The sequence below is a fragment of the Barbus barbus genome (assembly GCF_936440315.1).
Source record: "Barbus barbus genome assembly, chromosome: 14".
NCBI lineage: Eukaryota > Metazoa > Chordata > Actinopteri > Cypriniformes > Cyprinidae > Barbus > Barbus barbus.
In genome coordinates this window covers 14,077,581-14,094,722 of record NC_136742.1, presented here as the reverse complement: position 1 = coordinate 14,094,722, position 17,142 = coordinate 14,077,581, and the positions used below count along the sequence as shown (strand labels likewise).

Here is a 17,142-nt window from a genome sequence, read left to right as displayed (position 1 = left end):
ATTAAATGCAAAATTTACTTTTATCTGAAAAGAGGACTTTGGACCACTGAGCAACAGTCCAGTTCTTTTTCTCCACAGCCCAGGTAAGATGCTTCTGACGTTGTCTCTGGTTCAGAAGTGGCTTGGTAGCCCTTTTCCTGAAGACGTCTGAGCGTGGTGACTCTTGATGCACTGACTCCAGCTTCAGTCCACTCCTTGTGAAGCTCTCCCAAGTGTTTGAATCAGCTTTGCTTGACAGTATTCTCAAGCTTGCGGTCATCCCTGTTGCTTGTACACCTTTTCCTACCCAATTTCAGTCAACTTTGCATTTAATATGCTTTGATACAGCACTCTGTGAACAGCCACTCCTTTCAGTAATGACCTTCTGTGACTTACCCTCTTTGTGGAGGGTGTCAATGATTGTCTTCTGGATCACTGCCAAGTCAGCAGTCTTCCCCATTATTGTGGTTTCAAAGAACAAGAGATACCCAGAATTTATACTGTAGGGATGGTCATTTAATGAAACTCAAATATAAATATTCTAATATTTTGAGATACTGGATTCTTGACTTATCAAAATTAAAACAAAAAAACTTTTGAAATGTTTTACTTTACACGCGATGAATCTAGAATATATGAATGTTTCACTTTTTGAAATAAGTTACACAAAAAAAATACCTTTTTTATTCTATATTTTTTAGATGCACCTGTACTATTATATATAAATTATAATATATATACTGTTTTCTATTCCTATAATGACAACAGGGGCCAGTAGCTCTCACAAACACACACACTCAAAATTCTAAGTTAACATCTCACAGGTTTTTTTTTTTTTCTGGTACAAAAAAGGTAACTACGACTTTGTTACAATTAAGATTTTTTTCCATTTGAAACAAGCTTTCATAGTAAAGAAATTTCATATGGTTATTAAAGTTGTAGTGTCTGAATTTAATAAAGACTACTGGCGTTGTTTCCACAGTCCTCCAGTAGAGCTGACATGCTTGCTGCCATCAAGTCCAAATCATATGGTCATGTGTCAAAGGTTTGAAATTTTCTTGCAACAAATGCTGCTATGTTTGTTGCTTAAGTTCTGTAAACATGGTTTACATAGTGGGTTCAGTATTTATTGAGGATGGTACTCAAAGTAATTGCTCCGTTTAAGATCATTTTTAGGATACAGATGTTTATCATCTGCATACATTTATAACCATGTACAGTTACCGCTTTAAAGAAAAACTCATGCCGAGAATGATTTGTTTCTCCTTTCACATGGCTTTGGGACATGGTGTAAAGAGAACAAAATCTAGGCGCCACAGACAGGTTGAGATGGTCACATCAGGCCCTGGGACCGATCAAGACCTGTTTAGTCAGAAAAAGAGACCCCCATCCCTCAGGACCAGAACCTGGCAAAACTTCGGCAAACCAAGTCAGAATTGGCTAAACCCCTTTTTTAGACATAAAACAACTTTTGAGAACATATGGGTCAAAAGTTGGTGCTGGTGTGATATTTTTGTTTTCACTTTTGTCTTAAGGCGAGCCAGAACAAACACAGGAATGACTTCTGAGTGTGATGGAGGAAGACAAGCCTGCATGTGAGTGTATAGTTCCATTAATCAAAAAAAATAATAGTAACATTTTTTTTTAACTTTCAGTGAAACGTAAAGACGTTAGAAGATTCAAGTGGTGAAATAATTATAGCTCTGAACAGAGTCATTAATTTGTGTCAGTTTACATTAATCCACAGTGCTTTAATAATATGAATACTTGAATGTGAAAGCATTGGTTATGTTTTGGTTTGGACATAATAATGAATAACTGGAAATAAATAATAAAATGAGATCCTACCATCCTGCTGTTGGGTTTCTACTTTGATTCTGCTTTGCTTAGGCTGTTACATTTTTCATATAGGGAAAGCTTAGATTTTTAGATTTAGGTCAAGAAATTCACCAAATTTAGATTAAGGGTGTTTGTTTTCAGAAAGCATTAGTGGTGTTACATTGCTTTGGCCAATTTTTTTTAACTATGATAAATGCCACTAGAGAATTAAAAGCCATGCAACGTCTCCCTCTAGTGGAGACATATTTACAATGTCTGCGAGGTTTTTTTTTCTTTTTTTTTTTTTTAAGAGCACCGACCCCACTCTTTTCCACAATAGCTACAAGTAGGACATAACCTATGATAGCCCCACAGTGTAAATGAAATCCTGTAGTAAGGGGAATCCCATTCACCCGACCACAAAGGTCCCTCTGTGTCCTTCAGTGTGCTCCACATTGTCATAGCACTGTTGTAATCACCACGAGACAGCCCTGATTCCAGTCTTCATATAGTGTTTATTTTTGTGGGCTGAAGTCTAAAACCCATGAGATTCAGTTGTACCAGTGTCATCCTATCCTCGACACAGAAAAACTGTGTATACAAAAACGTTATAACTAGGCCTAAATGACAAATTCTGCATATTTAATATTTTTAGTTGGCTATAATTTACAGAAACATAATCGGATTTGGTTGTCCCCCCCCCCTACATATTCCTGTCCCTTTTTTGTCTTCATAATGAGGTATTTCATGAGCCGAATAAACCCATTTAACTAATTTACTGTCAGGTTTAAGTCATTTTCCCTTTATATTGCTTTTCTGTCCATACATCAGTTTCTTGCTTTAAGGTAGTTGTGAAATTTCAATTTTATGCTGCTACACACGTTAAAAGAATATAACAATCTTGTCATGAGGTGTATTTTGAGACAAAGGATCCCATCTACTCACGTTTATGAATCGTTTTCTTTTTAAAATTATATTTAGTTTACCTTTAGGTGGCGCTCGACTGCTAACTCCACTGAAAACACGCATACATCTCGTGAGGTTTTGTCTTGGGAGACATTATCAAACGCATGACTTAACTCCGAGTTATTTCCGAGTATTTGTGCATTCGCACGAACAGAAATACAAAGCAATTCTTTTTTTTATATAACATCTCATCCACTACTTACAAATGACTGTGATTGGTGAAGCCTCACCAGCGCGGAGAAAAGTTACAGGTCAACGAGCTGCTTCAGAAGCGTCCTGTGTGATCATTTACGCTTGAAAATGAAACAAAAACGGTAATAGCCATTGAATTTACTATAGTGAATAACTGAGGAAGATTTATTTTTCGAACTCCTCATTCTTGATAAAGCGCTAAACGCCGCCTAGTTTCGGATCCTCCTGTTTCATGCTAGTTACTGTATTTCATTAGTGAATATAAAAAAAACAAATCCCCTGCAGACCATAACAGAAAGACCGGGACCTACTGTGCGTCACTGCCAGTGCGTGTCCCCGCCTTCAGCTACGTATATGGCTCATCTGTCGCCCTCCCTGCTTAATAACGGAAGGGTACTTCCTAGCTCCCAGTCAAATAGCCAGTCTATTTTACCTCCGTCTCCTGTGCTTTGAAGACTCGAGGATTGTATAGTTATGCGCTGTACAATATAACCAGCCATTGTTGAGTGCAGCTTTGCACGCAGCCTCTCGCGAGCAGCGCCTGGGATACTGATCCAGCCCTTTCGCTTTCACCATGGCAAGAGACGCGCTCCACAGATTCGTTTGCCTTTGTCGATACCTACAGGATCCCTGCCATGTCGCCAGATTTCAGCAGCTCTGCGGCGTCCGCGGGACGTTTCCTAAAAAATCGGCCGAGGCTGGCGAGACGCTTGGGGTCAACGGTGCTTGCGCGGCTGGAGACTCAGCACACGAACTTCCGGGCCAAAGGTTGAGAAAAAGTTTAAATGCTGTTGAAAATGTTGAACAGGACGAATGTTCCACTAATGCACCCTCGGGGCAAGACGCGGAGAGGGACTCCAAAGGCACAGTGAAGCCGTTACGCAGGAACTCATTGACCGGTGATGTTGGCCAGGAGTTCATCATCGAGAACAGGCTTCTCTTCTATCTCTTCACCGTCGGTACCGAGCTGGGCAACGAGATGTTCTTCATCGTGTTCTTCCCCTTCTTGATGTGGAACGTCGACCCCTATGTGAGCCGGCAGCTGATCGTGGTGTGGGCCTGGGTGCTGTTCCTCGGTCAGTCCACGAAAGATGTGATCCGCTGGACCCGTCCCGCCTCTCCTCCTGTGGTCAAAGTGGAGGTTTTCTACAACACGGAGTACAGCATGCCCTCCACACACGCCATGACCGGCACCGCGCTGCCCTTCTGTCTGTTCCTGCTCACGTGCAGCCGGTGGCAGGTATGCACTCTTCAGCTGTTTCACACAGAACCAATCGATAATCGTACCCACGTGTGGCAAGTTGACAGTATTCCATTGGTCTATTCTTAGAAATCGCCCCCCCCCCCTTGAACTAACTAGCAATTATTTTTATATTAGAAGCTATGCATTAGCACTTATTCCTAGAGTGATTAGTATCTTCAATTAGCCAGTAGCACTCAAGTCATTAAATACTAGTACTTATTCCTTAACTATTAGCCACTGTCCAAAGAGTGAAAGTAACAACGTTAGTTGATGCATTAACTTACATGACCTAAAATGTACATTTGTTGCAGTGTTTATTAATCTTTGTTAAATTTGTTTAAAATTGTTTAATAAGAATACAACTGTTTATGGACTGGATTCAATGTATTGTCATTGCACATGTAGGTACAAGGCAACGAAATGCAATAGAGAAAAATAATACAGCACAACATGAGGAAAAAAAGGAGAAAAAAAAAATTATTGGGTTACAGTTTATTTTAAGATGTCCTTGTTACAGTGCAATTATACATATAAGTACTGAGTAATATTAATTAACTACATATACTTACTATGGTTAGGATTAGGGTTATATTAACAAATACAACTACTAATAATGTATTAATAAAGAAATTATTCCATTGTTGTTCATGCTAACTAATGTAGTTAACAAGTGGAACCTTATTATAAAATGTTACCAAACTTGGCTATTAAATTGTGTGGATCTGTAGATATGCACTAGCTGTATTCCAAGTGCTATTACCTATTCCTGTTCGAGTAATTTTACATTTAGGTAGTAGTACTACTTCTTCTAGATATAAGATCTATTCCAGTTTTTCCAGTGGCAACTGAATAGACACTTTATTAGAGACTAGTATATAGTTAAATTCAAATGTAATATTTGTAAGCAAACTAGTATGATTTAATTAAATTCTGAAGTAGCTGTTATTTTTTTTTGCCTTTATTGTTATAGGACAGTGTAGATGAGACAGGAAGCGAAGTGGGAGAGAGAGAGAGGGGGACAGGATCAGGAAAGGTGTTTGAGCCAGGATTCATACCCACAAGACCTTTGAAATAGCCATTCTGACTAGTCTTTACGTATGACATGTAAAATATAATTGTATGTAACAACCTGCTAATTATAGGATTTTGGATATAGTGCAGGGGTGTCGCAATATAACAGCAAAAATTGTAATACATGATACCTGATAAAATAAGGGTAAAAGTACGCACATCCGAAAATATCTTGGCCAGGTTCAAGATCAAGGGGTATCATCAAAAAATGGAAAAAAGATCTGCACACTGTTATATTCCCTTTATTCATTTTTTTTTTAAGTAGCAAAGTTTCAGTCCAAGAACTTCGTCAGGCAAACGTCAGCATTTTTTGTTACCAGTAACAATGCTTACTTGTCACTATTGGGACAACAAGTAGTAGCAAAAGAAGCAGTGCCAGTAACTAACTGAATGGTTAGTAGTGGAAAGGGCTACTGGATGCTTTCAATTTTGCAGTATTAATAATAAAATAAGTGCTAGTATTGTATAAAAAGATACAAGTTAGGTTTAACATGTTAAGGTGTGCTGTATTCATTCTGAACATCTGTCCTCATTTCCAAAACAACCTACCTTTAGCATTTTGGTTATTATGCATAAGGGTTATTATGATGAGATGTTAAACCGAGGTCCTGACTCTCTGTGGTCATTAAAAATTCCATGGCACTTCTCGTAAAGAGTAGGGGTGTAACCCCGGTGTCCTGGCCAAATTCCCTCTACTGGCCCTTGTCTATCATGGCCTCCTAATAATCCCCATCCACTTGATTGGCTCTATGACTCTCTCTCCTCTCCACCTGTAGCTGGTGTGTGGTGAGTGCACTGGCGCCGTTGTGCTGTGGCTGCTGTCACATCATCCAAGTGGATGCTGCACACTGGTGGTGGTTGAGGAGAGACCCCCCCCCCCCCCACATGATTGTAAAGTGCTTTGGGTGTACAGCAATACACAATAAAGCGCTATATAAATGCATCATTCATTCATTCATTCATAAGCAAGCTAATAATATCTAACTGCCCAGCCTTAGAAGATTTCATTGTTTACCTAGATGTGTCATTTATCTAAAACAAATTCCTTTTCAAAGTGTTATTAAATAATGAAATGTTCCAAAATGCACTGATGGTTAACTAATTATGTTGTGTGTTAATTAGTTCAGTTGTGAGCCTGTCAGTTTCAGTACAGGGGTTTGGATAAGGATGTGTTCTGGCATCATGCTTCACCTGCTCATACCATCAGATATGCGCAATGATCTCATTCCAAAAGATTTCCTGCTTTCATTAATTGTTGTTGTTTAATTAGTTTATCTTTGTTTTAATGTCCTAATGACGAAAGTTCTGTTGCCAAAGAAACAACAGAATACTTTGTCTGAGTCAGGATCTCATTGACTGCAAACACCCCTAACATTTAACAGGCAAGAATGTAAAGGTTTTGTATTCTCTGTATACATATGTTAGTTAATTTAGCTATTTAGTTATGAAGCACTGACTACTTGTATGCGTCATAATCAAGCATAAAATTTGAGGCTTATTCCTAATGCTTTGTTCTCAAACTTACTTGAAGGATGACTAGGACTTGCAGTCCTAATAAGCTGTTTCTCTTGAGGGGAAGTGATATGTTTTTAGTTTCTATACTAATTCACTTCATTTGCCAGTTCTGAGTGAAGTCCATCCAGTTCAATGTTGACATGCTAGAATGATTGCCCTTCCTTTAAAAGGGCATTATTCCACTGGTGCTCAAATATTGATTTTCAGATCTCAAAAGTCATCTGTCCTAAGTCTGTTGCATCCATTGGCAAATAGTTGTACTTTTCCATATTATTGTAGAACTAACTCATCTGGAAATCAAGGTTCCCAGTGAATGCATTTCCAGACAGAACATTAATCTCAAGTTTTTTTGGTTTTTTTGTGTGCAAAATATGCAGGCTTTGTTACTTAACCACTAAAGGTATGTCTAGTGCACTGTATTATTCATAAATATGAATTTCTCTGCTGGGTTATCCAACTCATATGCTTGTTGGTATCAAAGAAATCATTACTTTTAACAACAATTGCCATTTAGTCAGAAGAAGTTGTGCTATTGCTTATGATAACTCTTTTTGATATAATATACGACAGGGATCTGATCTAGTTCTGTAGAAAGCTTTTGACAGATACTCATGAAAAACTGCTGGGGAAAAATGAATAATCCGTTCTTATTTTTTCCCTGGCAGTTTTTCTGAAGTCAGCAGAAACAGACTGATAATGCGCTGTGTACCTGCTGAAGATTGAAAGTCTTATCCAGCTGTTTATGTAGAAAAACGGAACTCAGTCCCTATAGTTTATTTTCTTGCTTTCATATCCTCTTAAATTTAGCAGGAAACTAGGAACAATAGCCTCAATCATGTTTCCTCTTCTTTCGCCATTGTCCTGGCCTCTTGATTTTCTGTAGATGATTTATTCAAACAAGTTTACAGATTGGAGAACGAAGAATTATCAGCTTTGTATTCATATATGAAGATTTTTCAGGGAAACTGAAAATTTGCATTGACGCTTTATTTTGGAAGTTGCTGGAGAACCAGTGAGGTCAAGTAAGCTCAGAGAAGTCAATGTTGATGGGATTGTGGGAGGTACTGGTATATTGCCCAGACTACTGGAGTGAATAAATGCATGAGCACAGAAGGAAAGTTCAGCTGAATGCCAAAAACGAATAGATGTGTTGTCTGAATGATGAGAAATCCAGAGGCATTTCTGCAGATCAGCAGCTACTTCGATCCACGTCTCCTGCAACTGCACTTGGTGTGCCTCTAAATGATTAGAGTATGTTCAGGAATTCATCAAACACATGAACTTACATTAACAGTGTGCCTGGTGGTCTCAATCCTTGATGGACTCGTAAGGCACTCTGGCCCACTCTTAATTTGTGGTTGATCATTGTGTATCGTAAGTTATATTCTACGGTTTTTAGTCCTGCAGTAAGCAGGAGGTTCAGCCTTCTCTTTGGTATGAAAAACATTAAATTCTTGGATACCACTTGACTAAATATTGGATTATGATATACATACACTACCATTCAAAAGTTTTGGTTCAGTAAGATTTTGACATTTCTCTTATGCTCACCAAGGCTGCATTTATTTGTTTAGAAACAGTAATATTTTCAAATATTTCTATTAAATGCTAATATTAAATATTAAACATATTGAACAGATGTGCTGCGTAATATTTTCTCTTTCATCTTTGCTGAATTAAAGTATCTGTCTTTAAAAAAAACTTAATGACCCAAGGTTTTAAACGGTAGTGTACATTGTTTGAGATTTGAATAGGATAATTTATTTTTATTTTATTTCTAAAATAATATTTTGGGTTTGTAGTCTGTAAAAATGTAAATCATGTGTTTTAACTAGCGTTAATTTAGTATCATTTAGTGTTTTTTTTCTATATGTCTGTATAGAATTTAATAATTTTATTTAATTGTATTTCAGTTATTTTAGTACATAAGGCATAAAAAAAAAACATTTACTATATTTTTGTATGTGTGTGTGTATATATATATATATTATTTCAGTTAAGGTTTATTTCACCAACAGTTTATTTTTTTATTATTTTTTGGAGTTGGTTTTAGTTTATAACCCCTTTTTTTTTCTTTTTTTTTTTTTTACTGATTTTAAGATTTGACTTTACTGCCTATTGAACTGCAGTTCCTCACAAGTCTTTCCTCTCTGTGTTCAACAGTACCCGTTCATGTTTGGACTGAGCATCGCTCTGTTCTGGAGTGTCCTTGTGTGCATCAGCAGGATTTATATGGGCATGCACTCTGTCCTGGTGAGTAACATTTTCATCACATTTAATCATTATTTCTTATTGCCTTAAACCAATGGATCATCAACAAAGTTTTTGGATTAACGTGAGGTGAGTAAATAAATGATAGTTTTCATTTTTGGATGAATGAACTCTTTAATAACCATGCCTGTTTCAGTCCGTTGTACTAGTTGCTGTGTATAATGGTTATTCAGAGCATATTAATATGTTTTATGCAGTTCAGGCATCTTCAGCTTTCAAAGTTGAGAAACATTTCTGCAGCTTCGTGACTAAGGTTTTGGAAGCAGTTCAAGAAGAAGCCTATTATATGCTGCTCCCTCTCCTGTCAGTAACGAAACAAATCAGTGAGTCATCACGGCTGACTCAGTATCCTCTGATCTTCTAATGCTCATCTGTTTTGCTTTTCCTCACCGAAGATCTCTGATTGGATAATTGCTTCCCCTGGGCTTGTATGAGCCAGTGGTGATCATTTACATTTTTATGTGTTGAGCAGACAGATGCCTACAGACGGTTTGAAACAAGCTTTGCATTAGTCATCAAGATTGACATGTGGTGTGTTAGTCATCAGTGCTGAAGGTTGCACATGTAGTAACAATTACCATTGACTTCTTACACCTGTTATTTTTGTTGCAAAGGCAGTGTGTCTTTATCTGTTTAAAAGCTGTTGGTGGGAGCGGACAGATTTAGAAAGCAGATGCTGGTTGCCTAGGTGATGGGAACCTTGTTATTTTAATGCTGTGCTCTCGATGAAGGTGGCTGAATCATCTTTGTGGAAATCTGCACACCCAATAATTTAGGAAGTCTAGATCGTGCACTGTGTGAATATTGTGGGAGTCTGTGGACCAGGGCTCAAAATTGTATGGTCACTTGGCCTATCGGGCCAGTCCGCTCTCGCCATTATATCTTATGTGGTTCATTGACCACATGCTATTTTATTTTTTATTTTATGTATATTTATTTAAATGGATGTTATTGCAAACTGTGCTTCTGTAAGTATGCCAAGGTAAAGTTATCTAGCTTAACAAAAATGAAAGAGAATTAGTCAAAATTGAGAGATTAACTTGGAAACAGTAGCTACATTATCAACAAATCAGTCATTTTTGCACCATTATTTTTCAGAAAAAGTATGTTTATAAAAAGCTGTCATAAAATTATATTATAGCTCATGTCTAAATGTTTAAAAACAGCTGTCAATTAAAAAAAATCAATTTAATTTATAAACATACTTTTGCTGAAAAACAATGGTGTAAAAATGACTGATCTGTTGATGTACTGTTTCCAAGTTACTCTCTCAATTTTGACATTCTCTTTAATTTTAGTTAGATGGATAACTTTATCTTGGCATACCTAAATAATACCATAATAATAATTCCAATAATCACATATATAAACACAATAAGAATTAATCACGTATTTAAAGCTTTTTTTAGTTGTTGGTTGTACTCATGCATGAGGTTGCAGTCTTTGGTGGTTGCATTATATCTCACTTTTTTTCAGCATCTTGTTTTCATATCATTCCAAACCAATAATACTTTTGTTAATCTTCAAAATACAAATTGAGATATTTTTAATGAAACCTGAGAGATTTCTGTCCTTCTGTTGAAAGTCTGTGCAACCAGAACTTTGATAAGTTCAAAAGGTTCATAGAACTCATTAAATATGATAAGCTCAACTGTACTTGTGGAAGCTAAAAAATATGTTTGCCTGATACGTGAGAACCAAGAGGTTTATTAAACCATCCCTTTTTATGTCTATGGTTAAAATGTTACAAATACAGGTGAATTTGGACACACTGGGAAAAAATTATCCTGTTATCCTGAATTAACCCTAAACAATTAAATATTTTATTATTAACATACTAAACCATTAGTATTTTAGAAACATGAAATTTATGGTCCTAAAAATATTACTTATTTGTGTGAAAATGTTGGCAAGGCATGTAAAAAGCGGAACTAGTGGACCTAAAAAACTAAAATAGTTGTCATAATGTTACTAAAAATATTTCTTATTTGTGTGAAATGTTGGCAAGGCAAATAAAAATCTGAATTAGTGGACCAACCAATCCAGTATACAAAAAATCCTTATTGTTTGACAGCTTAGGGCTGAAGTGCTTGTGATCAGAGTGCTTTAGTAGAGAAGATTATGAAAAAAGTCTCAAGGAGGGCTTAGATCTTTCCAGCATCCATTCAACCCTCTAACTTAAAAAGACTGATATATAGAGGGAAGGACTAGACCAGGAGTGCAGTGGGAATGTGTAAATGAGACACTGCTGGAAAGAATCAGAGACCTTTGGCTTGCAGTATATGGAGCAGCGTGTGTGTGTGTATAAAATAGACAAGGACAGGTTGCACAGGCTACATGTCTGTCAGATCTAAGAGAGAAGCTTCTTGTCGTGACTGTGGATACCCATTGACCTTTTACCCATTTTAAAGTACATAACAGCATGAGTGTATCATATACAGACAATCAGATTGTAGAGTTCTCGAGAGGTGTCCAAAGTCAGGCTCTAATCTTCTGTTGACCTTGAATGTGCCTCACGTCAGATTAGACGACAAGAGGCAAATGGATCATTTACTGAACTGCCTCATGCCTCTCCAGACGCTTGTGACTGACTTTCTTCTGTGGAACAATAACAAAAAAAATGTGAAGAATATTCTAGCCACTCGATATCATTTCCGTATAATGAAACTGAGGCTGTCGAGCAAATATTAGGTAAAAGCACTCTAAAGGTTATATTAGTTAAAAAAATATATATATTTTAATGTATTTTAAAATGAAATTAATTTCTGTGATAGCTAAGCTGAATTTTTAGCAGACATTACTCAATTCTCCAGTGTCACATGATCCTTAAACATTTCTTATTTTTATCAGTATTGAATGAAAACAGTTGTGCTGCTTAATTGTGATGCAGAAAGCTAGGGCAGATCTAAAGATTTTCTGTAAATAATGAATGAACGATCAGTCTGTTTCTCACACAAAGCTATCATATGACTTAAGATACAATAGCCTGGAATACAACAGATGAGCTACATAGACCGCTTTTAATGCGTTCTGTTTGAAGATTGTAAACCATTCACTTTTATTGAAAAGAGTGAGCTGAAAAAAAATTCACCTGTGTTCCATTGAAAAAAGGACATTATATGGGTTGGTAATGGTCATGAGGGCAAATAAATAATTACATTTTTAATTTTTGAAAACATTTATTACACAAAATTCTTCGCTAACAAATTAAGACATCAAAATCAACATAAAATGTAAAATAAATAAGTCTGAAGGAAGAATGTTACAAAACCAGTTGGTAATGTTCATTAAGGCTGCAGAAAAGGTGAGCTGGAAGCTCAGTTCAGTGAACATCTGCTGTCTGTGAAATCCCACATAAAATGGAGAGATGCCCTAAACAATATTTTTGTGCCATGCACAAAATAAGGCAGCTGAAGTGTATGTAAAACCTGCATAAATGACACCACTTTATCAGATCTACATATTCTTCCAGGCTGTTCTCAGGTCTGTTTTGACATGTTATGGTAACCATGGCCTTACATTAGTGGACTCAATGTATAGTTAATAAATACATTGCAACGTTTTATTTCAGGGTGAATGTTTTTGTTAATTCTATACACAACTGGGTCCTGTTTCCATAACGACTCATACACTTTTTATACAGATCACTGATGCTTGAACACCACCTTTCTCGTGCCACGCAGGACCTGTTTTCACTAACCTTCACTTATTTGCCTGGCCAGTAGTGAATAAACAATGAGAATTTAAATGGCAATTTGTCTAAAAACTGCTCACTCTCATGTCATTCCAAACCTTTAAGACTTAATCCTTAAAGTTAATCCTTGAAACACAAATTAGGATATTTTTAAAGAAGCCTGAGACGTTTCTCTCCCTTCCGTTCATTGAAAGTCCATGTAACCAAAAACGAAACACAAAGGTTATGAAGGTGTTCTAAAATTAATGTGAAACAAGAAGTTACATGACAGAAACCTCCCAGCTGTCATTAAAAATATCTTAATTTGTGTTTCGAAGGTCTTATGGGTTTGGAATGACACGAAGGTGACTGATGACAGAATTCCAACTTTTTCAATCTAATAAGTTTGTTCCTTGATCTTCACAGGAGGTGATCACAGGCTTCCTCTACAGTGTGCTCATCCTGGCGGTCCTTCACCCCATGCTGCATGACATTGACACGTTCTACCTGTCCCACAGCTACGCCCCTCTGGTTGTCCTGCTTGTGCATGTTGGCTTCAGCTTGGTGGCCTTCTCGCTGGACTCATGGAGCACCTCCCGTGGTGACACCGCCCAAGCGTTGGCCACAGCTGCCGGAGCCGCGTTAGCATCCCGCCTGAACCACCAACTAGGTCTGCAGCCAGATCCCTCCGAAGAAGCTCTCCCGCTCACCCTGCCCCTGATCGACGGGGCATTACTGACCCGCTCTGTCATGCGGCTCCTGGTTGGAGTGGCTGTGCTTCTAGCCGTCAGGGCTGCCATGAAGGCAGTGGCGATCCCGCTGGCCTGCAGGATCTTTGGCGTGCCATCGGATGATGTGCGGAAAGCTAGACAACATGCGAATGTTGAACTGGCGTACCGGTTTATGGTCTACGGCACAGTGGCCTACTGCTGTTTTCTCCTGGTGCCACTTCTCTTTGCCGTCCTTGGCTTATCCTGAAGAAAATCCCTCTGTTTAACCTTGTTATTATCCGGTTTTTATCCAAGCTATACATGACCTGGACTTGTGAAGGTCCACAGTTGTAGTCAAAACCAACAAACATTTGGTTGCAAACACATATGATGTTTATAATTTTGATCATTTCACCATTATTTCACTTGTTTTGTTTACAGTTTTTGTCGAACTGATAAATTTGAAAAGGATTTTTGGCATTTGATGCCATCGGTGGGCTGTTTTTCTTGAAAGTGAGTGTGTGTGATGTAATGATCTTCAGAGGTCCTGTTCAAAGCTTCTGACTCTTGAACAGTAATGTTTATAGCCATTCTCAAAAAGGTTTCAAATGTTTACTGCATTTGTCTTCAGCAGACTGACACCCACCCATCCTGGACCCTTGTGCTTGCTCTTACTCAATACGCTGGATTGTTTCTCGCTGTACATATTTTGGCTCAGTCTGTGGTCCTTCCTTTCTGTTTTCATCCTTCTGAAGCAAACTAACCTGAATGAACACCCTTGTCAGACATTTGTATCCTTGCCATGGTTTTCTCTCAAGGGCTCGTTCTCATAACATTTTGTAATTGTCTGTTCTTCCTAGGGCTTGTTTCTTCTCAGTGGGTCCGTTTCCAGATCAGTGCTGTGGCCCTAATGGTTCATTCAGTGGTTCAGGAAAGACGCTCCTAAATCTGAGAAGTGTAGAAAGTTGTTCTTCTCTAAAAACTGGTTGAGTTCACGTCTCACAATAAGCGGTAATGCATTGAGAGAATGAGGGGAGGGAACTTCCTGTCGGTATGAATGCTGTATACATTAACTTCCTGTGGATGTGTTACTCTGAAACCCAAGCTAAGGAAAAGGCCGTTCTGAATATGAATGCGGCATATCTTTAGCATTGTCTTTGTCAATGTATTTATACTTGTCAGATATGTTTTTAAAAATGATTACAGAGAGTAAGATTTATGCAATGAGTGAATAGCTCAGTACTCTGAGCAAAATGGAAAGTTTTAATTTAAACAAATTATTACAAGTGGATTTTTGTAATATTTCTGTTAGTGTTTCTCATTCCCTTGCAGTTTTTTTTTAAAGGGACAGTTCAAAATCAAAATTCATAATTTATTTACCTTTGTGTTTCAAACCTGTTTGTCTAATAAAATGACATGAGGGTGAATACATTGTTTTAGTTTTTTTTTTTGTTTACTATCACTTTTTGGCCAAATTGAGATACTAAAATTCAGAGTAGTCGAGTGCTGTAGGTATTCTGCATGTTTCCATTCGACATCCATACGTCATTAGTTTGGAGGAGATGCACTGAAATCATCTTTCTCCAGGAATACGCTCAGTGTGACTTTATTTAGTGGAATGACTGGACTTCCTTGCTTTGTCCACTTGTCTGAATTCACTGCAGTTTTAACTATTTAAATATGATTATGGGCATGACAACATGGCTAAAGTAAATCCGACATGTATTTTCTGATTGTCAGTATTAACCTAGATAGTTGATATGTTGTCTGTCTTTGAACTAGTACTCTATTCTTGCAGTATATTTTGTTCAGTTTCAAAAGGAAATGTTGTAAAGCCAGTCATAGAAGACGATAAACATTCATTGCTCAGAAACCCCAGTGCCTTGCATCCTTATTTTTCAGGGCAACTTTATCCTCCAACTAGGCACAAGACACCACAGCTGTCTTTCTGTAAACAGTTTTGATGGTGCAAATATTGTCACGCATCCATAATGTTTATTTGCTAAACTCATTGTTGGTTATGTAATTGAAGGCTTTTCTTTTCACTTTTTTCTTTTCTTACATATGTGTATCTACAGATTTGTTTACCGTGCTGTATGTGGAATTTATTACTGGGTTTCTCGTAACATTTTGAAGGTAACAAATTTATCCGTGCACCAGTATAAATAAAAGAAACAGTTGTGCATATATTAAATTGTGATCAGCTGTGCATATAGTAAATGTACCATAACTGAATAAGCCGTTTTATTTTACAGTGCACTGAGCTGAAGTGGATATAATCACATCACAGATGGCTGGATGGTGTTTTAGGGTTTCCTGCAAGGAAAAACATTATGAATGAAGCTTGTACACCTTGCCTGTGCTGAACTTTGAGCCGTTCATGGTCATCTAAACTCACAGACGTACTGTATCTGTAATATGGCTCCTCGTCTGGAATGTTCTTGCCTTTTTTCTGTTCTTATTATTACCGTAAATAAAAAAAACAGTATGAATTACCTCTGTAGTTGTGTTCTTGTCATCTGAAATGAGTTTTTTAAATTAAAAAATTCCATTACAAAGCAGTCACTGGGGAGTATGAACATTTTGTATTACAGCATTATGTTTGTGAAAATTACTTTTTGATTATAACCAACTAAATGCTTGACGTGCAGTGTTTCCTCTTATCAGTGTTAAGTGTGTGTGCTTGTGTTCTCTAGAAAGGTTCAGAGGCACACATACTCATTTCTCAATTTGTCAGCTCTTTGGACAAAGGTCTACTTTCTGCACGATGTACTGATTTTAACCCACTGTGTAACTGCTAGAGAACCTTGCTTATTTCGTACCACACGTATATTTCCACACTATAGCTAATTGTACATTACACATGTTTAGGCTATATGTACTGCAGTATACTGCAGTATATACTACTTTAAAATGACTTTTTCCCCAAATGTAAAAAAATGAATCCACTTTTATGACCTCACAATAATTTATGGACTACAATGGAACATTTATACTTTTAAACCAGTAGGCCTACCTGAATAAAAGATAATGAACATTTTATTAGTCATTTCCCTGTGAATAATGTTGAACTGTTTTGAACTGATATTTGATCGTCTTGTACTGAGAAAGAATCTTCACTGAGAATGGCAGATACACAGTTAAGGTACTCTATCGCCATCCTGTGGTTGTACATACTTTAGGAAGAAAATGCCCATCTACAAATTTAAAAAATAGAAAAGTGAAAAGAAAGATTTAAGCGAGTTTAATGAGGGAACTGGAATCCTTCCTTCACTTAAAAAAAGATTCATTCAAAAGCACCCATTCATACCAAACACTACTAACAACAACACTATCATCACTAAACACTGAAGGCCACTGAACAGTCAAGAGTTGTATCCTTAAAACTGTCTTCCCATGTCTAAACCTGCTGGGATTTATTTATGCTCCAGTTACAAATAGTTCAGAGTCAGCGCAACTCAAAATGTTCAATGGTCGAGAGACTATAACTATATAACCATTATATAACCGTATAACCAACTATATAATCGTGTTAGTAAAACATGTAATTGCAACGGAAACATTAAATGGTCTCAGCTGAGAGAAACGAGAACGAATAGATGTAAGGATGAATTAATAAATGAACGAGGAGAAACATCATCACTGGTCAGTGTCATTTAAGTTATGTAACGCCAAGTGAGGACAGGACTCAGTAATTGAAGAGG

At 37.2% G+C, this 17,142-nt stretch overlaps 1 protein-coding gene across 1 annotated transcript; it reads left to right on the top strand.

Annotated features, from left to right (window-relative positions):
• The first annotated feature begins 1,865 nt into the window (after positions 1 to 1,865).
• Positions 1,866 to 15,998, top strand: LOC306879757 (sphingosine-1-phosphate phosphatase 1-like). The gene is made up of 3 exons (XM_079432935.1): positions 1,866 to 4,195; positions 8,948 to 9,037; positions 13,155 to 15,998. The coding sequence occupies exons 1-3, from the start codon at positions 3,530 to 3,532 to the stop codon at positions 13,704 to 13,706; spliced, it is 1,308 nt and encodes a 435-aa protein (XP_079289061.1). The 5' UTR covers positions 1,866 to 3,529; the 3' UTR covers positions 13,707 to 15,998.
• Positions 15,999 to 17,142: the final 1,144 nt, after the last annotated feature.

Coding starts and splice junctions, on each gene's coding strand:
- LOC306879757 (XM_079432935.1), top strand. CDS start 3,530: ATGGCAAGAGACGCGCTCCACAGATTCGTTTGCCTTTGTCGATACCTA. Junction 4,196..8,947: donor TCACGTGCAGCCGGTGGCAG/GTATGCACTCTT, acceptor TGTGTTCAACAG/TACCCGTTCATGTTTGGACT. Junction 9,038..13,154: donor TGGGCATGCACTCTGTCCTG/GTGAGTAACATT, acceptor TGATCTTCACAG/GAGGTGATCACAGGCTTCCT.